Genomic DNA, 25754 nt, shown 5'->3' with positions numbered 1-25754 from the left:
TCCGAATAAGTAATTCTAAATGAATAGAAGCGATGCACTCCGTGTTTGTCATAAATCTTTCAATGATCTTCAGCTTTTATCGTTAACGTCATTCAAAACAGTGTACTGTGTTTAATATACATCACGAAATTGCATCGAATTGGTTTCGTGGATTAATTCCCGGTGGAACAACGTCGAAATAAAACTTGATCTCTATCATGAACTCCCGCAATTGTCAAGTTTGCCTTTAGGGAACGAATTCTTCAACTTCAAAGCAAGTCAAAATGAGGGCAAAGTTTGATTGTATGATTCCATGGATTCATGTGGTTTCGTATACGTTATTCCTTCAAGGTCATCTTTGGTACTTAAAATGGTTGAAGCTCTGGGAGGAGCATTCCTTAGTAAAGAGCTTCACACCGAAAAAACTCGCCAAAAGAAATTTGATGTGGGTTTCTCTTAACATTAGGTGTACAATGATTCCGTGACTTGAATGATACTTAATTGTACACGAAGAAAGTCGGGCGAGCAAATGATTAACACCCCTCCATGCTCGTAGTGAATCTGATATGTCGTCGGCTTACAGCCTAGAGACGTTCTAGCTACGGGACAATAAAAAAGATAAAATAAAATACCAAAAAGCAAAAAGAAAAAAAACGTGTTTCACGAGTGATCATAAAGAGTGGCTTCCAGCTTGGGATTCAGCTATGATCAAACTACGACTGATTCTTTTGTCGAGGTTACTACAAGGGGTTATTTAATACACGACTAATTTTATTTTTGTCCTTTCACGTTACTGCGAATAATCAGAAGTGCCAACAAATGTTTTGGGTGACTTGAGCAGTTTCTAAAAGACTCTGTGAGTGTGGTTGCGTTCGTACTCAAAACGCAAAAAGTGTGATTTCTAAACTTAATTGATCACATCTTAACATGGCAATGTTTGGTAACATTAAAAGCTTGTATCGTAGTTGACTATGTGAACAATCATGTCCAGTTTAACTATTTTATGAAAAGGTCTTCTCTTACATAGCAAACACGATCGAGTAGCGCTTCATTTCTGTAGATACATCAGCACAAAGGTTGAAGCACAAGATTTAAACGTTTGATGGTTTAATGCCAAAATGAGTGAACCTCGAAGATATTTTTTGTCAATTCATTAATTCATGCAACAAAAAGCAATACACGTTTACCTCAAGGAGAAAGTAATCAATCGGCAAGACGCACAACTTTTTTTCGCAAGCATCTTTACAACAAGTCTAACTAAATTGCGACCAAATCTACTTAGTGGCATTGCTACCATTGGAATCTATTGTGTTTTCCATGTTGGCACGGATGAGTTTAAAAAACCAAACATTAGAATCTTAATCTTGTATCTATTATGATCTTTATATTTTGCTTTAGCACTAAAAATCCGCGGCGACTGTTATCAAACTGGAATTGAGATGGATATTTCTCGTCTTAAAATAAGATAGTGTTATTGTATGCACTACTTCGTTTAGCACCCTTGAGATGCATTGATGAAAACAAAAAAGCTCTTTAGAGAAGCATGCGCTATACTTGTTTACTGCCAACAACACTCTGCATGGAACTAAATGATAAAACTTAGCATTTTCATTTGTTCTCGGGATAAGTTGAGATTTTACTTCTCCAGCGTTGGATTGATTTAAGTTGAAAAACAATGAAAGCTTCCTTCAATGCAAATATCGACAAATGGGTTTCTAAAATGCAAATAGCTTGAACAAGACTGAGGCTCTTTTTCGCGAAATTCAGTTTTCGTTTAAACCAAAACAAGAGTACATCTTTGCAGTTGACGTTGTTTTTTTTTTTGCTACTCCTTGCCTCCGCTGGGCAAAACTCGATGTCCACGAGGTACACCTTGGTTATATACATCACAACGCATTACGCATCTTTAACACAACTCTTAAACTAAGTGTGCAATCCAAAAGTTTATTAGTTATTTTTGCGCAAGATTTTCTCCGTGTCAGCTTCGAGGCTCATGTTTTGTCTTGAGCATTTCTTCAACAGTGGTTCTCGACGAAGAACTCACCACTAACTAGATAATCTAGTTGAACCCAATAAGGGGTCCGGCGTCTTTCCGGGCTTCATTCTTGTGGACAGCGCGGAGATAGCTTTGTGCAACTGCGCTATCAGTTCTATCTACTATTAAATCGAACAATAGTTACCTTCCTACCTATACTGAAAACAAGGCACGATGATTGAAAACTGAAAAGGAGTACGGCAAACGAATTTTAAAGCGACTTTGGAAGGTTTCTAAACTTCACTCTGAGAACAGTCTTATGTGTTCATCACTAGAAATCAATACATCCCAGATGAACCACCCTGAATCGCTGTAACATTTTGAACACCTGGTTGCATACATGTCGAATGTACCTTACAGTATTTTAACTCGAGTTTATTCGAATCTCTGTCGTATGTTTCGAATGAAACTTTTACCTCGTGGAGGAAGGCCAATTCTCTATTTTGAAACAAGTTCTGAAGTTGTCCTCCTCCTTACCTTTGCCCGTTTCTTTTTTGAAAAGTTAAGTCATCTATTGGTGTATTTCATTCTTACACTCTTCTTTAGATTATTTTCTGAGGTTATCCCTTGAGATTTCGCTTTGAACACTTCTCGATGATAGCCAACAATGGAATAAGGTTGTAGTTATGTTGTGCCTTATCGCAGTCTCTCGTCAGTCACATCTGTAACGCCTTTTTTTAATAAACAACGGATTTTAAGACTTAGACTTTAGAGCTTAGCATTTCTCATCTAAGAAAAAGGGTTTTATTTCAAGGGAGAGTATTTTTGAGTAAGTAATTATAGTCAACACAAACGTTAAGAAGGTGCAGAACATAACGGGTATTTTGTTAGCTGTATGGAATCATTAACACTGCAATGCGGAAAAACGTGAAGCAGTTAGCTTAAAATTGTAGTTTTCATCACAGAGCAAGTGTTGATAAATCGGCCAGCAGGTCAAAATCTCCAAAAGCGTCAAGAGAAGAACCAAACCGGGATTATGTCAGCTGAATACAATGATTACAATTTAAAAAATATGAAATTGTACTCGGTAAATTTGCAATTCCCTTTTTTATCCATGGAGCAAGTACTTCTAAATGTGTCGAAATTAAAATTTCTGAATGTAAAGACAAATCAGAAAAAAATAGTTGAACACCCTTGTTAACTGGAACATATTCAACCCCGAAAAACTTATTAAGAATCTATTTACGTTATCGAGAATGTTCAAAACAGTATTTGAAGGTGTAAATTTTGTCAAAAGGAGCCATACCGTCATTTTAGGTCTTACCGTGAATTGTTTAAAAGATTCCACAGAAGCACATGCCTACTTGTAGGTTATTTAACTTGCTCCTAAATATGTTTCAGCCTCTCCATATTTCAGCTTTGTTCTTTTCGTATTTTGAGGTAGAGAAAAATGAATGAGAAATTTTTTCCCCCAGAGAATTCAAACCTCCGCCGTTTACAGGAACGTATAAGACTAAGAAATATTTTCGTTATAGCGATTGAATCACATAGACAAAGTTTGGTACATAAAAAAATAATCTTTTATGGTGAACTGGATAGGATCTTTTTTTCTCTATGTGACATATAAAAGATTGTATAATACATCTTCTTAAATTAATTTAAAACGATTGAAAAATTTTGCGATGTTTTTAAGCTCCTTCATAACATTTCGAGATAGAAGAATATTCCTCCCGTCACATTTCGCGTTCATGGCAGGTCTCGGAAAATTACCAATTAGAAGAGTTTTAACAACTTTTTGTTTGTGTAAAATAACAGTAAACACATCATATAAATGTGTCAAAGTCAAGAATTATTTAAACCTTTTTCATTAGAAGGACCGGCTTAGCTTTGTTTCAAGACCCGTCATCTATACGATCCAAATTCTGATCCCTAGGGCAAGGAAAGGGAAATAATGGCCAAAAATACTTCAAAGTGCTCTCGGATTTGTACAGTAGTTTATCACTTCACAAACTTTAACGTTATTTAGTATAAAGCGCACACAAGGCGTCGTTTAAAAATAGCGTGGAAATTTTAATTGGCTTTCAGGAAAGCTATTCTTTTTGTAGCCAAATCACGATATTCATGATTTCTCCGGGTGTTTTTGTTTCTATTTGAAGCTCGCGTGCATTAAATCTTTACACGAAACAGGTCGGTAATAGATAACTCCTATGTTTGTCTTTGAAATTATCACCATCTCAAAGAGACCCTATCGTTGAATCCCAAACAAGGCGTCTAAGAACAACCTCAGAAATATTTCATGCGTGTTTAGATGGTGGTAAATGGAAATCAAACGATTTCAAAGAGAGTCTTTCATCAATTATTCACAGAAATCACTCTGGCGTAGCGAGTGATTCCAAAGGGCCGCTCTTTGTTCCCTCTGCAATCTAACGGTTTGTTACTGGAAGTGTAGCCTACATATTCACGCTGTTTTCAACGGTTACCTCAAAAGGGTTCCTGAGCCTGACTGCTGCGACAAGAAGGTAAAACACTGCATCTGACTCGTCGCGCCAAAATCGTTACATCTTGTACGCGTAAATGCGTTTATGCGGTGCTAAAATATTTTGAATACTGAATGCGCTTCACCATTTGTTTTCTACCTCCCCTCTAGCTTAATACTTTGTAGCCATTTTGTATTTGTTTACAAGACTTGTAGGGCCACCCAGAGATTTTTATCCTCTCAATGCCGGCCCTCTGCCAAAAGTCCTATCACTCACTAGGCACATCGCCGTATTAAGGTGATGTCGCAAAATCACAGCGACCACAACGCATCGAAACAGTCTATTTGCACCTACGTTCAGAAATAGGAAAAGGAGGCACGGTTATTCTGGACAATTTCCAGATTGGCGTGCAGAGTAAATAATTTCAGTAGGGAAGTTAAAGTAATTAGGAAACAAACTGCATATGCAACCGGCAGTTATCTGGAGAAAGAGAACCCCTCTTGGATATCAGGCTTCTCAAACTGTTGTACAAGTGATGAGATTTGATGAGATTAGCTTAAGTGCTAACTCATTTTATTTCTCGGCCATAACAGCGTATGCCTGTTAGTGCCCTCGTGGTGATCTCACTTCTGTTCACTTTTCAACGTTCATTCGCGCAGCAGATATCTCGCAGCAGATTCAGCCGCGTGTTTAGAACCACTTGGGAAGCGAGCTTCATTCAATGGTTAGGCCATTGTTACGGAGAACGACAAGTAAACAAACCGAATGCGCCCATCCGATTGGCCCGGCACTTGTCAAGCACAAAGCCTTGCTGACAGTTGATAGGGTTTAATTGTTCGTTATTATTTGTATGCTTAGCGACGCCATGCAGAAACTTGACACAAAAGCTCTGTTCCTGGCTAACAATCCTCGCTAACAATCCTCGCTGTACAATGGCGGACGGCTTCGCTCACCGATAGTTTATGAATTCCCGCGATCGCCGCCAGCGGGATTCCCGTCTCACTGGCGCTAGTTCTCTCTAAAATAAATCATTTACCAATTAGCGGCCCCCGCTGTAGAGCTTTCCCGCCGGGCCGCTCATTGGCTGAAAGGCAATCACGTGCTCGCCGCCTGACGAAAGGGTACCTTTCACTTCGCTTGTGATTTGATGATCGAATTCACGACTAAGGAGTTTGCGTGTTGTATCTAGTTGATGTTGAGAGGTTAGCTGATCGGAGCAAGTTTACATGCTCTGTGCGTGTGGCGGGAAAAGAAAATCGCATGGCGTCACGGTATATATCATAAAGACATTTGGATCTGCGATCGATGTTACTATATAGGCAGTTTCTCTAAATAAGGGTAAAGTTTATTTCTTAGTAGGAGATAAGCCTTGTTGTGATCCGTTCGTAGATTTCTGCCGCATTGAAGCGATTCGTGGCCACGTGTGTGTGTGGTTTGTTTACGTCCGATCGACTAGCCCTTGCGTCCGCTTTCTACTGAAATTAAAGCTCGATCAAAACAAATTGGCTGTAAAAATCGGTACAGTTGACGCACATTGCTCTCAGAGCTTAACAGGTTAGTAGTCTACGCGGGGGAATGCGTCGGGAGGATGGTGGTTTGTGTCAGGAAAGAGCGGCATTTTGAAAACATGTTTGTGGCAGAGTGCATTTTCGCGTTAGAAAATTCAACCAAATCCGGCCATTAGGTGGATGCTCTAGTATCTTGTTTAAATGTTGAATTGACCTAACCAGTATTTTTTGTCAATTTCCTTTTAGATTCGGGGCAACTGGAATGAAGAGGCCTTCGATCGCTTGTAGGATTGTAGGCGTATAATGAGCGATTCATTAGTTCAGGTTCTAGAGACATCAACGATGACAACTGATCGAACAAGCAACAAAGATCGTACGCATTCCAAGGATGGTGAATCGCACGCCTCTCACGGGCCGCACGACCCAGCAGCGCCTCAGGATCACGCGAGTAGGGAGCTACCAGAAGGAGAAACGCTGGAGGAACGCGAAACGCCTACCGCGGAGGCTGAAAGTCGCAACCAAAACGGACAGGAAAAGGATGACAAGAAGGTACCTTCCTCTAAGAGTATTCCTGTAGTATGCCACATCCGTTCATCATGTGACATGCTGTACGTTGATCTTCATTGCTTCTTATAGAACGCTGTTAAAAGCCAGAGCGCAGTATTTGGTGTGTTTTGCTTTCATTTTAGTAAGCTAGCGTTTATTGCACGATCATGAATAATGAAATCTTGGCAGTGTTTGTTGGTTTTGTTCGCGTGTTACGGCAACCGTGTTGCCGCGAATTCCCCACATTCCCGCGTTTTCGGTGTCATTTGTATACAAAATCGCAAAAGATAATTATTTGGCTCTTCGAGAGCTGAGCCGGTGAAATCTTTGAGCAGTAGTCGTCCTGTGATGTGCTTGTGTTGTAAGATTGTAATTTCCCACGGCACGGCTTTGTTGGTGTCGATCTTTTGTGCGTAGCAAACATTTCACTGAAAGCTCTTTCTTCCAGCCACCACCGAGCGTGTGAAGCAGCGCGGACTAAATGTCTCTTAACCACACCAGATCCTGTCCTTTTGCTGGGTCACAATGTTCCAAGGAACATTCTCTACACTTACAAATGAAATTTGAGTTACGATTTTGCAAAGATATCGGTGGTATCCGCTTATGGTTAGCGTATAGGATCACAGTTCTCGCGTTACTAGTACTGAGTAAAGCAAATGACAAAATTTGTCATTAAATCATGTTGTCGTCGCTATTTTATCCGTGAGGACCCCTATTTCGATCGTCTGGTTATTTTCAAGTCTTTTTATTCGCGTGATTTCGTTACTACGTAAAGTGCTCTGCGTCGGTGAATCGTCGTATGCGAGGTAAATATTTCGCCTGATTAAAATGAGCCGCTGGTTGTGCTGCACTGCGTAGCTGTGTACCGTAAGTAATGTTTACATCAGCCGTCATTTCCCTTCTTTATTTTAACCCTTTCTGTACGGAAACAAATTTACAAGAAAAAAAGAATATGTCTTTCTCCTGCTCATCTTCACAGATTTTTTCGCGACAACGAGCAGTTTAAGCGTTGCAGTGAAATTAAGTTAGTCTTCACGTAGAAATTTCTGAGTCTGCCTATATCTCTGCTGACTCTCCGTGTCTTTGTTGATGATACGTAGTATCAGATAAGTCATTCGATGGCATAGTGACGGCCGTGAACTGGTTTTGCTGACGGAAGTTAGGCTTTTACGACAAAAGTTATGCGTGACTTATTCAAAGCCGTCAACGAAATTATCGTGAAGCCCGCAAAGCTTGCTAATTTACATTCTACAGTACACGGTTTTCAATGAAGCTGCCTATTTCGGATTGATGACGTTTTAAATCTCCAACCATCGTGAACATCCCTTGTAGCGAATTCATTGCTCACCTATTAGACAGTTTTAGGATTCTGGGCGCTAGGAGATTTCTGGAGTTTGTAAGAGAGGGATTGATGGAAGATTCGATAGGTTTAATTGACTTCAAATTACAATCATAGCTTCGACGCCGTTCATCTTGTTTTGTCAATAGGACATCGGAAGTTCTTTAGTCACGGGAACTTTTTGTTTACCCTTGAATCCCGCCGAAAAAAATCTGGTTTCCGGATCTAAAAAGCTTCGTTACTGCCCTATGTGGTCCGGGAAATTTTGATCGAAACAAATTTAGATTCAGTCTAGAGAATCTTCTTTGAGACCGTTAAAGCGACTTCCTCCGGATTAAGTTGATAAATTGAATGTAATTTTATATCGCTGTTTCATTTCTCGCCAATGCACGCCAATTTGTCATTACACAGCAGTCTGAAGTAAAGGCATTAGTTTTCGGATGTGTTTTATTTTGCTGTATTTCCCTAGTTTTATGTTCGCGATAACGAGATTCTGGCCCTATGTATAATCTTAGTTTTAGCTGTTACCTCAAGTGTTTATGAATTTTGTTCTAACAAGCTAGGCGTGTTTCTTTTCCCGGATCGTGAATCGTCTTAAACGTTTCTTAAAGCCTACCATATTTTTCAATTTGTTTCTCTGCTTCACGAGGAAAATAAGAGTAAACAATACTCAAGAATAAAATTAGTGCGATATGTGACTTAGTGAGCCACGCTAAGCGCAATATACCAGAATCAATACACACTTGCAACATTTTTTAGCTGAGTTAGAGGCGACCTTGGAGCAGTTTTCTTTCCTTTCACAATAAGCTCTATAAGCTTTATTGAAACGTTATTTAGGCTTTCTCCAAAACTGTGTATTTGGATAGTTAATCGCTCACAAGAATATCCTCCGTGAGTTGTTAGTGTTTATGTTTGTGCATTTACGAACAGAATTTCGCGAAATCGTGAGTTGAGATAAGAAAAAAGCTCGTTATCGGAGTGTTCTCCGTTTTCGCTGTTTACCTAGGAAATGTAGATATCACGAAATAACCCTCAATTATCAATGTCTTAAAATTGACCCAGCGTTTTCAATAAACTTACGTACTCCAAGTAAAATATTTAATGGATATCAAGATATTTACGTTGACGTTTTACAGCAACCCTCTCGCGGTTTCCCTGTCAAATTCATTTTTTCGTGCATTGGAGACTTCTGAGGAAGCAATTTTTCGTTTTAAAACTTTTCCCTTTCAGAATTTTTAAAGGCTGCGTTATGTTCAATTTACTTTGGCTAATTAGACTCAAATTTCAGTGACAAATATTGTCGCCGAGACCGTGTCAGTCTCCCAAGGCTGAAATTCAAGTCCAGGTTTGGCTAAATGTAATTAATTCTTGAACAAAACAGCATTAGATTTAATGGGGATTGTAATTTTTTTTAAATTTCCGTTGGGCATTTATCTAACCATGAATTCCTCTAGAGAACAGAAATGCATTTGATTGAATAAAGATAACAGATTTAGAGTTAAACGCAAGCGAGGCAGTTATTATAGTTCAGAGAAGGATAACAATTCTTTCAGTAGGTGTTGTTGTAAACTCCTGAATAACTACAGTTTGTTCTTGTGACTAATTACCCATGTCTACTTTTAAACATTTCTATAATATTGAGTATTGAATTCCCCTGTATCACGTCAAATAGCTTGCAGTTTGCTATCTTAGTTTGGCACTCCAATTGTTAGTATCTTCAATATTTTTTTCCTTGATATGAGAAGCCCTCAACATAAGTAAAAACATTTTGAACATGCTTTATGCTGGAAATGTCATTGGAACGTTTTTCTATTATATTTCTCACACTAACAATTTCTTCTGGGAAAATATTTTAGAGGATATTGCAGAAACTTTGGGTAATATTTCCACTTCCTCACTGCCAAAAATCGTTTTGGCAAATTTTCCTAAGATGTGCTAAACAATGAGCTAGCTCAATTCCTGTTCGCTCACAAGTATATCTTACTTAAGTTTAAGGTTTTCTTTTGTGTAATGTTTAACGTAATCTCAAAACAGAACTGAAAGCCACAATAATGCATTGTTACTAACAAAAAGGGAATTGAAATCATCATGAAATTTAACAAAGATTGCACTCCACAGACATTTAAATTTACAGACTACTGCCTAAATAATATTTAGTAATCTCAAGTAGTAAATTACTCTTTTGAATATACACCATATGAAGGATTTTTTTCTGGTAGGTTAAATGTACCCTGAAGTGTTTGTTTCAAAATATTTAAGGCATGTTATTTTTTGGGTGAAATATATTTAACCTTGAATGGTCTTCCATTGTGGAATTTACAAACAGTTTTGAGCTGTGACTGCAGTTAGATTTTGATCACAGTTTGAAGCCATCCTCGATGAATGTGGAAATAACTGTCTGCCTGCACCCTAGACCACTGGGCCCGGTAGTTCAAAAGATGGTTAAGTCTTAACCCAGGGTTAATGTCAAATCTGATTTCAGGTATGAAAGGTTTAAAAGAAATTCAGTAGAATTCTTTTTGTATATAATTTAATGATTGGATACTCTGAAAAGAATAGAGAAAACTATCAAAAAGCTATAGAGAAAAGGAATAAAGAAACCCACATGAAAATTTAACCCTGGGTTAGCGCTAATCAGCCTTTGAAGAACAGTGGGCCAGTATATAAACAGTACCTACCTGGAAGCAAAACTACTTTTCCATGCAGCCAGTTCTTATATTTGAGCGGAAAACTTTTGATAGTCTGAAAGCCAGCTAAGATTGAAACACTTCTAAATTGGTTTAACATCATTTGAATTTGTGTAGGTGTCAATAAGACAACCACAGAATCAGAACAGAAGGAAACAACCGGCAAACCTTCCAAAAGCAGTAAGTGACCATGACAACGCTGAAGGTGTTCCAGTCTAAAGACATAATTTCAATTTTAGCCCACAAATATGCCCACTAAATATTGTGTTACCTATTGTCGTATTTATGCTCAAGAGTTCTGATACTGTTTTTTTCTAGGAGAAGTGACATTAAGTAACTTCTTGTTTACATCAGAGCAAGGCATCCTAACTTAGCCAATATCTCAGTTCTGCACTTTGAGTTTACAAGTTCTCAATACAGCAGTCAGCAATAATAAATAACGCAGTTAACTCTAGAAAATCAGCGTGCATGTTTTCCTTACAATTTCAGTTAACTGTCAAGTAGGAAGGTTGAGAGATTTAAGAAAATTCTCAACTTGAGAATGTAGTCCATTTCACGTTTGGTTATTTTTTACTGTTGCCATAGTATTCATAAAGTTACTTTGAATTTAATGTCAGCAACAGCAGCAGCAAAAGTCATACCATGGAGGACGAAACATTCGTTCAAGTCCAGGAGGAACATGGCAAGCATACCCTTCGTGGCCTGTAGGATTCACATCACCGCGTTTCCCACCAGCAGCTCCTATATATGGCTATGCACATCCCGGGGTAAGATGAAAGAGAAAATGCTCACCCTTTTTCAGAAGAAGCCACAGGGTTGTAAATATTCCATACAGGAAGAAATATTAAAGGGTTAATGTAGAGGTTGAGTTTTGTAACCAGGTTCACTCAAGCACTACACAGAAGTTGCTTTATTCTAAGAGGAATATGCATGCCCTAGAAATAAGGATCTGGAGAATTAGTCGCTAGGGAGTGATTTATGGGAAGGACACTCCTCTAGTTTATTTAAGTATTTCCAATGTGAGACCTAAGTTTAAAATTCAAGGATAAGACAGAAAAAAATAGTGAAATAACCTACTACTGCCCATCACTAGATTCAGTGAAAAACTAGTTCGTCCAGTTCTCTGTTGTCGCAGTAAATTAAGCAAAAGTAAGATAAAGGCAAATAATCAGCACTCTGAAGTTGTTTTTTCTCAAGAGAGAGATGGCAATAGATATTGTTCTTGTGTTGATTGTGCTCTATGTTGCTATTCAATTAGTAGTTATCATACAAGGTAGTCTCCCCTGCAAGAATTTGGTCACTTTTGTTACAACTGTTGCGGTAAAGTCCCAGGTAGGATTTTTTACCAGCAATGCTAGGCAAAATCAGAAAGTATATCACTTTCATTCTACCTGACTCAAAAGTCACCAGAAAGTGATGACATAGCCACAGGTGCAATTAAAAAGCAGTGATAAGCATTTACTTTTTGAACAAGGAAAGATTTAGACAAAGAGTGGCAAACTTAATCAAAATCAATGACACTGAAACTCAATCTACCTTTTTCCATACTTGGCATTTCCTGCATTGTTAAAGGTATTCAAATGTAGTATAGGATTATTTAAACAATGTTGGCACACAGTTGGAATTGTCGCACCTGACCAATTTTGAAACCTTTGCCAAAGTATTTTTGTGTTGATTAGTTCAAAATGGTCAACATTTCCTCATTAAGATGATTCACAAAAAAATTCCTAAATGGTTGAGCAAGTTTCTCTTCTAGCACCATATCAGTAGTTCTTATGTAGATTGGTTAATGTGGTTGTAGTTTTCATTGAGAAGAATTGAGAATCTTAATTGAAACAAGTTTTGCAATGAATATCAGGGTTAGACATCATGTTCCCATGTGGCATGAGCTTTTGTTTGACAATGTTTTGTTTATAGTAAGCCAAACCATTCTCACAGTTTTATAAAACATTTCAACTATGTAGTCTTGTAATATAATGATGAAAGGCTATCCATGAGGTCATTCACACTTACACCAAAACACGTGTTTGGTTATGTAATAATTCTAAATCTAAGTTATTAGTCTCCATGAGGTGACCTTCACTGGCAGCAAACATGTGCAAAGTTATATGATAAGACTTAAGTAAATACAGGACTGCAAATTTTGGTAATAGTTAATTTAAATCACTGGTGTGTGGTAACTTTTCACTAGATGTAGACTCCCTTTCATTCTAATGGTTGGATAGTTTACTAGGGGCAGTGATCTCTGCAGTGTAGACATTTCTGGTAGCGTGCACATACCTTAACTTGAAATCACAGGGTTAGACAAGGTTTGTGTTGTTTACATTTTTTGAATGCTAGTGGTTAAGGGGTAAAGCAACAGACAGGAAGGAAAGGTCAAAAGTTTTGTAATTTCATCTCTACATTTAATTAGGCATCTGTGTCCTTCATAGAAAATGTCTGGCTCGCCAGGGTGGCTTTACTGATTGCATAACCCTCATAAACTTTAGAGGGGCTAGTTTTACTCACATTCAAGTGCCAGATCTGTGCTATCATTTCATGGTAAATCTTAAGTTCGACTGTTTATTAGAATATTAGTTCTTTATTCCCCAAATTTATCTTTTGCACAGATAAAACCCAATTATCACATTGATGAGGCTCATTGCAAAGCTGTTTGCTCATGTGGGGTCCTGTCACTAACTAAGATCACAGACCACATTCCTCAGATTCTTTCTCCACTTCTATGAGACTTAACTTCTGAAACTGGAGAGAGGGTGTTATTTCATAATCTGGAGAGAATGAATGTCCAAAAAAATATCTGATTAACTTAATGTTTGATTGACATCTAATATTAAAAAAAATAAGGGGTTGAAGAGGTTGACCAATTCATAGGAAAATGGTAGTAACCTTATTGTATGACAGATACTTATTTGCATTAGGTTGGTGGTGGTGAAAATATTTCCAGTGAAGTTTTATGGAAATTGAATACATATGACATTTTCACTCTCTTAATGGCAAATAACTTCATCCTGGATGTTGTAAATATTTGGCAGAACCCACAATTTAAGCTAGTTTGAAGAGCTCATCAAACCATACATGGCAGTTGTTCTCACTTTGGGGTAGGGGTCCTATTTTTCCTCCCTTATAATGTGGTGAAGACTTGCATGGTATACTGTTAACCAGATTCCTTTAACCAAGATTCAAGCCAAATTGCTCTGGCTTCAATATGTGACTTGAACACTCTACAGAAGCATACATTGACACCTTATGTTTGCACCTATACTTGTTGTAGTCTTTTCATGTGCAACAGCAACACCTTTATGTTTCCTCATGGATATTAGGTGTGAAGGGAGGTACAATTAGGTCAGGATAATTTAGTATTATCAACTGAGTTGAAAATGTAAATTGGCCACTGTAAAGAGTGTAAAAGTTGATGTTTGGAGCATTAGTCCTTTGTCAGAGTGATAGATGAACAGCAAACACTTGAAACGTCACCTTTGAAATTCTTTACTATGGCCAATTTACATTATCAACTTGGTTGACAATATTAAATTACCTTGCTATACTGATGCAGCACTACATATAGCCACTATACTGACTCTCCCACTGATGCAGCACCAGTTTCTTTAGAAACTTACCCCCTTTATACCATTAGGTCATACAATGATCACCAAGTTACATGTTAGAAGATCACCATGTGATCACTGTACTGATCAATAATATATAGATTTAGCCAAGTCTAAAAAAGCGGAGCTAGCATTTTTTTTCACACATGTCTCTTCAACAAAACTAAAGCCCATACTATGGATAAAGTGCGTGGTAATATTAATGGATTTTCATTCGCAACTTCTCCGCATCCATGTAGAGGACTGATTATAAGATAGCGCCTGTGGTACAGTTGGCCACACATGCTAAAAGTAGCACCTTGTATGGTCGTTCATACGGTCATATGGTCATACATCCAAATTTTTTTGACTTGATGTGTTACTACTATTTTGTATAATTATGGGGTTATGCTCTGCGAGCTCCGCTATAAATTAGACATATCAGACATACTGTTATCTTCCAAAAAGCATCTTCCCTTGAGCTAAGAGGCTGCTTTTTTTCAATCTCACTGACACAGGCATATAATATACCAGGCAGTCCACCACCAACATCAGGACAGAGAAGTTTATCAGTTAGTGACAATCAAGATGAACCTGAAGAGAAGCTTAGCAAAACAAACCTATACATTAGAGGACTTTCCCCTGGAACAACTGATGAAGATTTAAATAATTTATGTAGCAGGTGAGGGGGCAAAGCTTTTGGATTGTTCTCTCTATATTTAATGGTTTGTAGTGGATTTCACACTAGGTAGTTGTCAGCTTGTCTGTGCACCACAACTGTACCTCCTTCCTTCCTTTTGTAGCTTCTTCCTTCCCAATTCCTCCCCTCCTTTATTCCTCCTTCCTTTTTCCTCTTTTCTTTTAAGCTTAGTCTTTTGGTGCCTTCCATCATCCTATCATTCAATTCTCTTCTCCTACCTTCATCCATATACTTGACTGATTCATTCACATCACCCTTGGTATTCAGTCAAGTCGCCAATGGATCAATTTGCTAATGCCAACTCACCAATGAATAAAATCGAGTAGAGACATTGGCAAGTTGGTCTGCAATCCAGTAGAACCTATTAGAAGTTAAACATATAGGAAAGTAAAAGATCTTTAGAAAAAAACAATTTTTTTCTTCCAACAAAGTTTATAAGGATCTCATAGTGAATAAAGTGAGGTAAACATTGCCAATGACTGTAAAAGCTTCAGATGCAAACAAGTTATTGTGTGACAACACTTTAAAGACTCATCATGTCAATTGGTCAGATTTTTAAAAAAACTTGGCTTTCTAGACAAGATCTTTAGTAAAAAACAGTTCACCAAAATTCTTTTACTTTTCCATATGTTTAAGAATTTAAAGAAAGCGAAAAAACTTTTAAGTCTGTAATACATTTCAACAGAAACTTCTGTCATCTTCGGTTAATTAATGTACAAAGAGTTGGAAGTTGAATTATATAGTTAGTAGAAAAATGCTAATTATGATAAATGGTGACAACCAGTAAAGCGTAAAGTTGTGAAAATTAAAAGGATAGTTTTAGATTTATATGGTGTAATCAACTAATTACAACATGTAGATCGCTTTGTGCATTAATTAACTGAAGATGACAGAAGTTTCTGTTGAAACATGTATTAAAGACTTTAAAGTTTTGTTGCTTTCTTTAAATTCTTGACTTGCCTGCTAATATCAAGACTCCATATGTTTAACTTCTAATAAGTTGTACTGGATTGAAAAGCAACTCGCCAATGTCTCTATTTGATTTTATACGTCAGCAAGTTGGCATTGGCAAGTTGAACTGTTGTCGACTTGACTGTAATTCTCTCCCTTTCTACATTCCTTCCCCTATTCTTCCAACTGGCTCCCTCTCTAAATTGTTCCTTTAATTTTTCTGGCCTCGTTTCTAGCTCCTCTTAATTTTTTCAATCACCCAGTCATTTTTATTTACTGTTATTCACTCATTGGTTCTATCATTGTCTATGCATTCGTTCATTTTGTCTCTCAGTCACTCCTCCATCCATTCATATGCATATTTGTAGATTCATTCATTTGTAAATGATTATAATCTATCTATTTTCAGTCAAAAATAGTGTGGTAGTTTGTGTGTCTTTGTTTTGTATCAAGTATTAAAAATTTTATTTGTTTAATCTACATCCCTTTCTCTCGGCAGATATGGAAATATTATTTCAACAAAAGCTATTCTAGATAAGAACACTAATAAATGTAAAGGTAAGCATCAACAGCAGCTTCTAACATTCACAAAGCCTTGACTGAATATTTTTATTTTTTTTGTCTTTGGTTGCACATCAGAACTCTCTTTTAATAAGAGAGGTCAAGCACAACTCATGTGCTGTTATCCAGTAAAGAAAAGTGACACACATTGCAACATGAATGGTTCGTCTCTATTTAAGGGGACTTAAAATTTAGTGGTGATGTGATGTTGCTTGGTTTTTTATGTTATTTTCAGTTAAAGAAAAATTACATACAAAGGTATTGTAGTGATCTCAAATCCTGGAGTGTGCATCATTTGTGCATTAGAGCTCTGGTGTACTGTGTGGATCCTTGAACAAAAACTGTCGACTATTCTTGTCTCTGTCAGAACTTAATTTAGCCTATCTTTGTAGTAAAAATTTCAACACTCTAAAGGTTGTTTGTAACAAGAGTTGCAAACTTCAATAAAGATGTAATTGAAATAAACATGTGAAGAAAGCTACAGCGTGTCAGTAAGGGCCCGTAGACTTTGATGATCACCTGAACATCAACTTTACCAACAACACATGGAAATACACAGCATAGCTTTATGACTGATTTAGTCAGTTGTGGGAGTAATGGTGCATGGGTAGACATATTGCAGTGTTGTTGTGTCATCATTTATGCAGTGATGCATAGTTTTAAGTTATGTTTTGTGGTATTGAGAGCTTCTCTATTTCTACTTCTATGAGACTTGTTTGATTTCATACAGACAACAGCACTCGTGAATTAAAAATAAATGTAGCAGATGAACTATAAATATTCAAAAGAATGTGCTGTGTGGGAAATAAAATACTAGTAGCTGGTTATTTCCTTTATTCTGTCACCTGTCTGTTTTGTTTGTTTATTGATTAAATTGTGTTTTTTTTCAAACAGGGTATGGATTTGTGGACTTCGAGTCACCCACTGTGGCTCAAAAAGCAGTTACCGCCCTGAAGAACAAAGGAATTCAAGCCCAGATGGCTAAGGTTAGCAAATGTCATTTTGCATTGTCCTCTTCACTTCCTGTTCATATCCTTTGTCGTGCAGTGGGTCATTTTGTGGTGAGAATACATGCCGTGCTGCAGTTGAACACTTAATCTTAATTTGTTATGATGGCTTTGAAATCAAAGTTAATTTACTTTAGTTTTCAATTTTACTTGCAACTTAGTATTGGAGGGTGGGACTATCTCATAATTTATTTAATCGCAGTGAGGGGGGGTTAAGTCATGCCTCGTGTTATTAAATATGAAAATCAATTCAGTTGTTGAACTTAGTCCATCTACAATAGGGAGAGGTAAATACCTCAGTACACAAATGAAAATAAACCAATTGTATTAATTGGTTGGATATCCTACAGATCATTTGAGATAAAACAACACTAGAATTTTCTGACATCTCAAAATAGTGACCATCTGTAGAGGCACGTGTAGAAACTTATTAGGTTAAAAGAGGATAGACTGTTACTATCAGGAGGCTTTTATTAACATGCAAATTTCATTGCAGTATTAAGACTGATGGTCAAAAATAAACCTAGAGCACATGTGACAGAACATGTGCTAGCAAGAATGACATGAAAATCATGTATCCAAAATCTTTAAATTGTTATCTAGCTGTTACCTTTCTCTTTTACACATTTGAAACTCCTGAAAGAAATTCAAAACAATTGCCTATTTAGGTTAGCCTTACTTGATCCAGTTAACCCTTTTCCATTCTGTCAATTGTCTGTGCTTGGTTTTAACAGTTGGTTTCATGGTGTGGAAACTCTCACTGTCTGTAAATAGATCACTGGTCTTGGTATATTTTGTTGTGAACCCAGTTCAATACCTTCAAACAAAACTTAGAGTGAATCACAGGCTAAAACAGAGGGTTTGCTTATTTAGATTGAATTAATTCACTGAGCCATAGTTCTGTACTCTGTGAAAGGCCTCCTTGGTGTAGAAAGGAATTGTTACCACTTGGTCTATTTCAGTGAGGGTTATAAGGACAAACTTTTGTTGACGCAGCATGCTCATTTAAGTTTAGAAGCTTTCCTAAAAAATAAGTGTAGGATTTTGTGGATTAATTCTGTCTTTTCTCATTGAGAAGTTGTTTTAAAATGCTATGGGCCTATCAGTTTTTGGACATCCCAATGCGATGTTTCCAATAACATGTTTCTGTGAGTCTGTTACAGAAGCACGGTTTGTGCCAAAAATAGCCTGACATGTCTAGCCATTGTAGGATATCAGAAGCACTTACAAAACTTAATGATTTGTCATCTACACTTACACTACTACACCACTTATTATATCTGCTAAAACGCTGGAGAACGAATGTAATTATGTAAATCTGAATGCTTTTCTTCTCTAAAGCAACAAGAACAAGACCCCACCAATTTATATTTTCTATATCTACCACGAGATTTTGATGAAGCGGTGAGTGAAAACAAATTTACCCTTTGTGATGCATTGGCTCCTCATCAATCAAGTAGTTGAGCAAACCGATGTATGTAATTTGTTACATGAAATGTTCTTCCTGTCTTTGAGTTTCTTTTTTATGATTTTAAGTATACTTTCAAAAAACAACACCAACAAGATTATCTACAAACATATTGCAAGCCAAAGTGCCTAAAAAATTTGAAGAAAACTTATACAGAGGCAATAAAGTGGAATGATCTGTTGCACCAAAGTGTAGGGGAATTTAAATTTTATCTTTACTAAAAGAAAAGAAAAGTTAGAATGCTAATTTTAGGTGAAACATCTAGTCTTTTTTTAATTTAGGTGCAGTTACACCAAATTATGGTACATATTTATCTAAAAAGAGGTGTGAATGACGATAGAGTGATTCATTTAATAGGTGCTTTAAACAGACAACAAATTGTTATCTTAGTTAAAGAAACTAATTTTACTCTCTTTGTCATCAGAAATTAGAAGCATTGTTGAGAAGATATGGCAAAGTTATATCAACAAGAATTTTAAGAGATACTGACCATGAGAGTAGAGGGGTAGGATTTGCAAGGTAAATGGTTGAAATACATGTGTCTTAGATTTGTATCAAAGCTTTACAGTAAAGCATAATGACTTGGTCCATTTCTTTGTTGCAATTGGTGCATGGGAGCCCTTATACTTGAGGGTGGTAAACTAGAAATAGAACTTTTCGCAGATCCCTCCTTCTGGCAACCAAAGGCACAAACCCTTTATGCCATCGCCTCCTCTCAGCACTCAGAAGTTGTGGAGCTGGAATTGCTAGCTATAAAACTCATTGCAACAATACTAAAGAATGCAATGCTTATAACAGCAATAACATGCAAAGATGCATGTATAGGCTTCCCTGCATGCCACACAATGGGAAGAGCACAGATGCAGTAGCAAATTATACTGGTATGCTAACAAACTTCTGAGCACTCCCTTGTTCCTTGCGATGGCCAATTGTTGTGTTTTAATTGTTACAATTAACCATGTATCAAACTGTGTGATATTTGGGACTGGGTAAGTGAGCAAAACTGTTATTATGTCTGATATTTTGAGCTTTAGCCCTTCACTCTGAGGAAGGGCTGACGTTTGAAAGGTCAGCTTTGAAACTCTCAACAGAAGCCAATTTATGTCATTGACTCAGTTGATGATACCAAATTACCTTGTTATACTCTCCCACTGACACCGCACCAAAGTTTCTTTAAAAGTTTATGACCTTTATTCATTTCTTACTATATCTCTCAGGTAACTCCTGTGATTAATAGGGAACAGCTATTCTTGTCACAAATTGGCCAATGTTTTCGTGATGGGAAGCAGAATCTAGTTGTTTGATTCAAGAATGCAGCTGTGTAATAATGGCCACTGATTCATAAAAGAACTGAACGTGATTTACAAGTGAAGGCTGAATGTCACTTGTTCAACTCCCTGTAGTGAAATGTGGTGACATGTGATATATTTGCTTCCTGTTACTAAACAAAGCTTTGATATTTAACTTATAGAATGGAAAATACACAGATTTGTGAACAGATAATCAAAGATTTTAATGCTAAAAAGATTCCTGGTAAGTAAGAAATTGTACATTATGATATTTTGCCAAAGGTATTTTTGTGTCCTCCAGAAACTTTATTCAACAGCACATGTACCTAATTACTTTGTCACTTAAAATTTACATTCAGACAAAATATTGCGGACCACTATGGCTTATCAACATATCTCTTAGATATTTGATCAAGTAGGGATGATTTTTAAAAACGGTTTTATATATTTCTGAAGTGGTTTTGACCAGTAGATTGATTAAAAGGTTGGAAACTTATCTACATCCATAAAAGTTTGGCTGTTTCAATTTACTTGCCAAGCTTTGTATCTACCAATGCAATAAGTTCCATATGCATTGACTTAATGAAGTCTCTTCAGCAACATAATATGCTTTGCCTGTCATAACCTGTAGGTAGCATTGAACCACTTGTGGTCAAGTTTGCTGATGGAGGTCCCAAGAAAAGGCAACAAACTCAGCAAAACCATGGTACAACTTATTTTATCTACATCTTTGTCAGATTTAGTATGGTCTTTACTCTTATAATGACTTCTGCTTTGGTTGTCCAAATGAAAGTGACAGTCACTGACAACTGTCACACTTTTCCTGAATGATTAAAGGCCCTTAAGTAGCATGTCACTGAGGAAATGATTATTTTTTTTGTGAACAGATAATTCATGGCAAATAAGTAGACAGGAGGTCAGTATTCATTTATTACTTGATAACCAATGTCAATTTCTCACATAGTTTGACAGTCAATGCCAAACTGACATGCTACATATATGTATTACTCATTTATTAATTCACTCAATATTGTAAATGGTTTGAATCCGGGTTATTGTCAGTCGAATGTACTTAGTCCTTAGTCCTAAGTACATTCGACTGACAACAATCTTTCACTTGACTCTGGTGATGACTTCCGCTCAGGTTGTCGAAACGTCAGTCACCATTACCAACAACAATCCTTCTCAGGACTACACTCACCCACACAATCAAACTACACTATTTCACTCAATATTCATTGATTATTTTAATTGACTGGCTTGGTCATTTACCCTTTTGTGTCTACAAAAGAGGAATGTTACTGTTTTATTACACTCGTCTTGATGAGAAATCAAAAGGTATTTATTTCGCATATATTTTTAAATTGCAACATTTTTGAAAACAGGTGTGTATATATATATATGTAACATTGTTTTTTCGTTTGTTTTTAGGGAGTACCCCTGCTTGGATATGGTGAACCACTAGTCATGCAAAATGGGTGTGTTATCAATGTTTTTTACAGTATGCAGTGTATCTTTATTTTGTTTTACTGAATTAGGAACTAGATTGTGTTGTATTTCATAAATAATGTGTAGGTAACACCATTTATTGATAATTGCAATGTGTATCAAAAAGATGGTTCCCTTATTATAGTAGTTGAACAATTTTATGCAAGTTTTTGTCACAAATTTCTGTCATAAAATTGCACTACAAATTTAGTATTCAACACTTGTTTTGGAAAAATGTCTTTTCAATATGCATATGAAAAAACATCTTTCTTTTGGGCATTTTATGTAGATCAACTGTAGGCAGTTCAGGAAGAGTTATGACGACTCATGCTGCAGTCCTCCCAGGACAGGTGGTTACAATTTCCATTTTACATAAAATATCAGAGACTCATTCATTGTCTGACTCAAAACGTATTTTGCTTAAAATATATTTCTTTAAATGAACACTAAAGAAGTCCTCTTTTCTGAAGATTTGTATAGGTGTTTAGTGAAACATATCATTTATGATATATCACTTTGTATTTATATGTGTAAAATCTATGGGTAAATCTATGCAGAGAAATACCAAAAGATATATCAAAGCACATCCACAGTACATTAAAGCCAACAAGTTTAGGAAAATCTTGAATGTATTTACTGAAACCAAAGTAACATTTGTGCTTTTGCTCTCCTGGGCCATCAGAAACAGGTTCATATGCTTATATCTAGCTGATAATTTTTATGTATTCATGACGAGAATATCCTTTATCTTATTGGTATATTTGTAAAAGATAATTCCTTACCCTTTCCCATCCTTGACTTTTTTACTTGTGTCCTGTATGGTGTTAGAGATGGTGAAGCACTTTCTACTCTTCTCCTAGTCATTGATGCATTCCAAAATGAAAAACAACATATCTCCTATCTAAATCTGAAATTGAGACTTTCGTGTGTTTGTTGTAGTCACGGTTCTTATTTTATGACATTTCAACAAACCAATTTTTGAGAACTGTGTCACCAACTTTATGCTAGTATTGAAATGTGAAGTTGACTTTTGAAGATTTTTAAACGTTATCTGGAATTTTTACTTTTTTTGAACAGGGGACAGCATTTGTACAAACAAATATTCCATTAGCATACCAACTTGCAACAGGAGGAGGTGGAAGCTGGCTTGCACATCAACCTTACATTCAGATGCAACATCAACTACAACCAGTAAGAACAAGATTTAGTTATTTCACTGTTTGTTTCATAGTTTGGTTATCAGAACTGTCCTTGTTTGAGATGATACACTTGTAAACTACTCATACTTTAGACGTAAAATTGCACTTTTTAGAAAAAAATATACAAAATTGCTATGGGATCAATTGTGCAACAATTATGCAGTTTTCCATGCAACAATATCACCCTGAAATTGCACAGTCAATTATCACTAACTACTTACCTCTCTTTAATAATTCAGAGTCAGCTAGCAGCTGCTGCAGCAGCAACAGCAGTAACACCATCATCAATGGAGCATAATGTTGGGGCTTTGCAGCAGAGCTCTGTGCAACATCTTACCAGTCAGATGAACCAGCTTCAGATGTCAGGCTCGCAGTACTTAACCAGTCCAGTTCATGGCTCATTCTCACAAGCTTCATGGCAAATGATGCATCAGCATGGACAACCACAACATCCACACCCACACTACATGTCAGTAGAGGTAAGAATGAGGACTGCAACAAAAAAGAGATGGAAGAAGAATGAAATGCATCAGTGATGACTCCTGCAATTTCATATGGCCATTTCAAATACAACTTTAACTTATTAAATGTATTAACACTGCTAATTGGCTCAAGTAGTCCAAAATTCTTTATCTAAGCTACATTGTTTAAAGCCATAAATGAGCATGTATTACTGCAATCCCATTTAAACCTGGTTTATTATACACATTGGAAAAAGGAGTTCAATTTGAGCTACAAGTACTTATACACATGCTCTAGCTAATAAAAGAGATCAAAGAATATTTCCATTTTTGCAATTTGTTATGCTCTAGTGACATATTCCAGGTAGAAGTAAGCCCAGATGGAAAGGAGATAAAGTGCTGAGTGAATTTGATTGCTGGCCAGGACGATAAGGGACGTAAACTTCACAATGTGCACACCAGTGAGAATTGAAAATAATGTAAATTGAATTTTAGGAACACTCAATGGTCGGTGAAGGAGATCCTCTTGGTCCACCCATGTCCCCACAAGCAACAGGCCTGCCGCAACACCTTGCTGATCCTGGTCAAGGGTTAGATGAACATAGAATGGCAGGCTACACGTCGCATTACCAACAAAGGTATGGTGTTACATTTATGCTCATCTCAAAAAGAAAAGATGTTCAGATTTATAACATCGATGTAACAAAAATGAGTGCGGAAAAATTACAGTTGTGCACATTAAAAAAATGGGGCTGGTAGCATGGGCTAGGGCTTCCACCCGTTTGAGCCAGGTGGCATTTGACAATGACTTAATCCTTATTTTAAGATCAGGGCCCTGAAGTGCACCTTTAGATACAGAAACAAAACCTGCAGCCTCTATTATTTGAAGTGCTATTTCAGTGCTGGTTGGTTCCAAATACATGCTTACTCTCGCATTTCATTATCAGAGTACATACAGAATGTATTGTTTGATGTACATTCCCCCTGTAATATTTACATTTTCTAGCGAAACTGAAAGGAGAAAAAAAATCATCAGTAGCTTTGTAAGTGGAGTGCTTATTTAGAAGGTGAAATGAGATTTGTGAACCTCTTTAGGATCTCAATAATTGCGCGGGCTGATTTTTCATGTAAACACGTTACAAATTATTCTCTGGCCTAACTACTGTTTCACACATATAACATTTTCCGTCTATCTGTATGGTATATTAAAGGTTGAGATCGGTAGCAGGGTCAAAACAATGCTGACTCACTGACTGACTGACAAACCAACTTACTGACTTACTGATTAACCAACCAACCAACTGACTGACTTACTAATTAACCAACCAACCAACTGACTGATCAACTGGGTGAGTGGCTGGCAGGCTGTCTGTTTGCCTATCTATCTGTCTGTGCCGGTTTGTCGGTAAATCTATTTGGTTGGCTGGCTTACTCACCAATTGACTGGTTGGTGGACGGACTGACTAACTGGCTGCATGCTGATTGAATGACGTACTGACCAACTGACTGATTGTACGACTGACTAACTAACTGATTGACAACTCAACCACACATTTTGTTATTTTTTTTACATATATCAACATAATATATGCGGTTAAAAATAGTTGTTAGAAATAGTCTTGAAAATAAACATTTTACTATAATTTTCCTTACTGAACGAGGTTTGATATGTTTTGGCCTCAAGGCCAATGAATCTCTTTTTGTTACAAAGTACTTATGGAGCAAGAGAGACAGCAATAATATATAGATTTAGCCAAGCCTAAAAGCGGAGCTCGCATTTTTTTTCCCCGCACGTCTCAAGGGCACAACGCCTTGCCCCGGCCAGGACTAGAACCCGGGTCGTCCGACTCGGAGCCCAGTGTACTGACCACTGGACTACTGGACTACTGGTCAAAACTCTGGCGTTGACGTGCCCGCGGTACAGTTGACCACGCATGTTAAAAGTAGCACCTTGTACGGTCGTATGGTCCTACAACCAAATTTTTCGGCTTGATGGGTGACTACTATTTTGTATAATTATGGGGCTACGCTCTGCGAGCTCCGCTATGAAATTTTTCATTTACATAATATTGGAAAAACCTAAATATCGCCAAATACACCCAGCATTTCCTTGTATTGCATTTAAGACTTTGCACATATAACGACTTTGCTGATTTCACCAATAACACTTCTAGATTGTCGCGGAATCAAGAGGACTGTATACTTCTTTGTTTTCTAAACGCGTTTATTTTCTTCCATCACTCCTGACAATCTGAACTTACTAACACTCTAACGATCTAAAACCAATCTGCTCTTACAATTCAGTGCTACTTCGTTTTACAGTTCTAGTTGTGAAATAAAGTAATTTTCCCACAATCACGAGTTCAGTAAATTCCCAATCCCAAAGTACTGTAATATACCCTATTTTAGTTGCAATTTCACAATTACACGTTTCTTTCCCTTATTTAGTTCACTGTACGCATGCAAATCAGTGTTGAACTTTGTTTACAACGTTGTGAAATATCATGTCACGAAATCTTCCTATTCGCGTTACGA

The 25754-nt window shown here is 37.0% G+C and overlaps 1 protein-coding gene across 16 annotated transcripts in view; it reads left to right on the top strand.

Annotated features, from left to right (window-relative positions):
• Nucleotides 1-25754, top strand: part of LOC113667793 (RNA-binding motif, single-stranded-interacting protein 2) — a 44461-nt gene that overhangs the window by 13787 nt on the left and 4920 nt on the right. For 5 of the 16 annotated variants that reach the window (XM_089182232.1, XM_027183648.2, XM_089182233.1 and 2 more), the window contains 16 exons: nucleotides 6186-6488; nucleotides 10629-10691; nucleotides 11129-11278; nucleotides 14614-14777; nucleotides 16246-16304; nucleotides 17202-17293; nucleotides 18656-18718; nucleotides 19207-19301; nucleotides 20254-20315; nucleotides 20703-20777; nucleotides 20959-20987; nucleotides 21503-21549; nucleotides 21849-21909; nucleotides 22637-22750; nucleotides 22998-23237; nucleotides 23715-23857. In XM_089182232.1, the coding sequence (XP_089038358.1) occupies nucleotides 6243-6488; nucleotides 10629-10691; nucleotides 11129-11278; nucleotides 14614-14777; nucleotides 16246-16304; nucleotides 17202-17293; nucleotides 18656-18718; nucleotides 19207-19301; nucleotides 20254-20315; nucleotides 20703-20777; nucleotides 20959-20987; nucleotides 21503-21549; nucleotides 21849-21909; nucleotides 22637-22750; nucleotides 22998-23237; nucleotides 23715-23857 (1703 nt within the window). In that variant the 5' untranslated portion in view covers nucleotides 6186-6242. Of the gene's footprint in view, nucleotides 1-4338; nucleotides 4474-5561; nucleotides 5770-6185; nucleotides 6489-10628; nucleotides 10692-11128; nucleotides 11279-14613; nucleotides 14778-16245; nucleotides 16305-17201; nucleotides 17294-18655; nucleotides 18719-19206; nucleotides 19302-20253; nucleotides 20316-20702; nucleotides 20778-20958; nucleotides 20988-21502; nucleotides 21550-21848; nucleotides 21910-22636; nucleotides 22751-22997; nucleotides 23238-23714; nucleotides 23858-25754 lie in introns of those variants that run through there. The other 11 variants (XM_027183654.2, XM_089182237.1, XM_089182236.1 and 8 more) reach the window with 6 other exon arrangements.

This window comes from Pocillopora damicornis, chromosome 9, assembly GCF_964200805.1.
Source record: "Pocillopora damicornis chromosome 9, jaPocDami1.2, whole genome shotgun sequence".
NCBI classification, from domain to species: domain Eukaryota; kingdom Metazoa; phylum Cnidaria; class Anthozoa; order Scleractinia; family Pocilloporidae; genus Pocillopora; species Pocillopora damicornis.
This window is presented reverse-complemented; position numbering and strand designations above follow the sequence as displayed.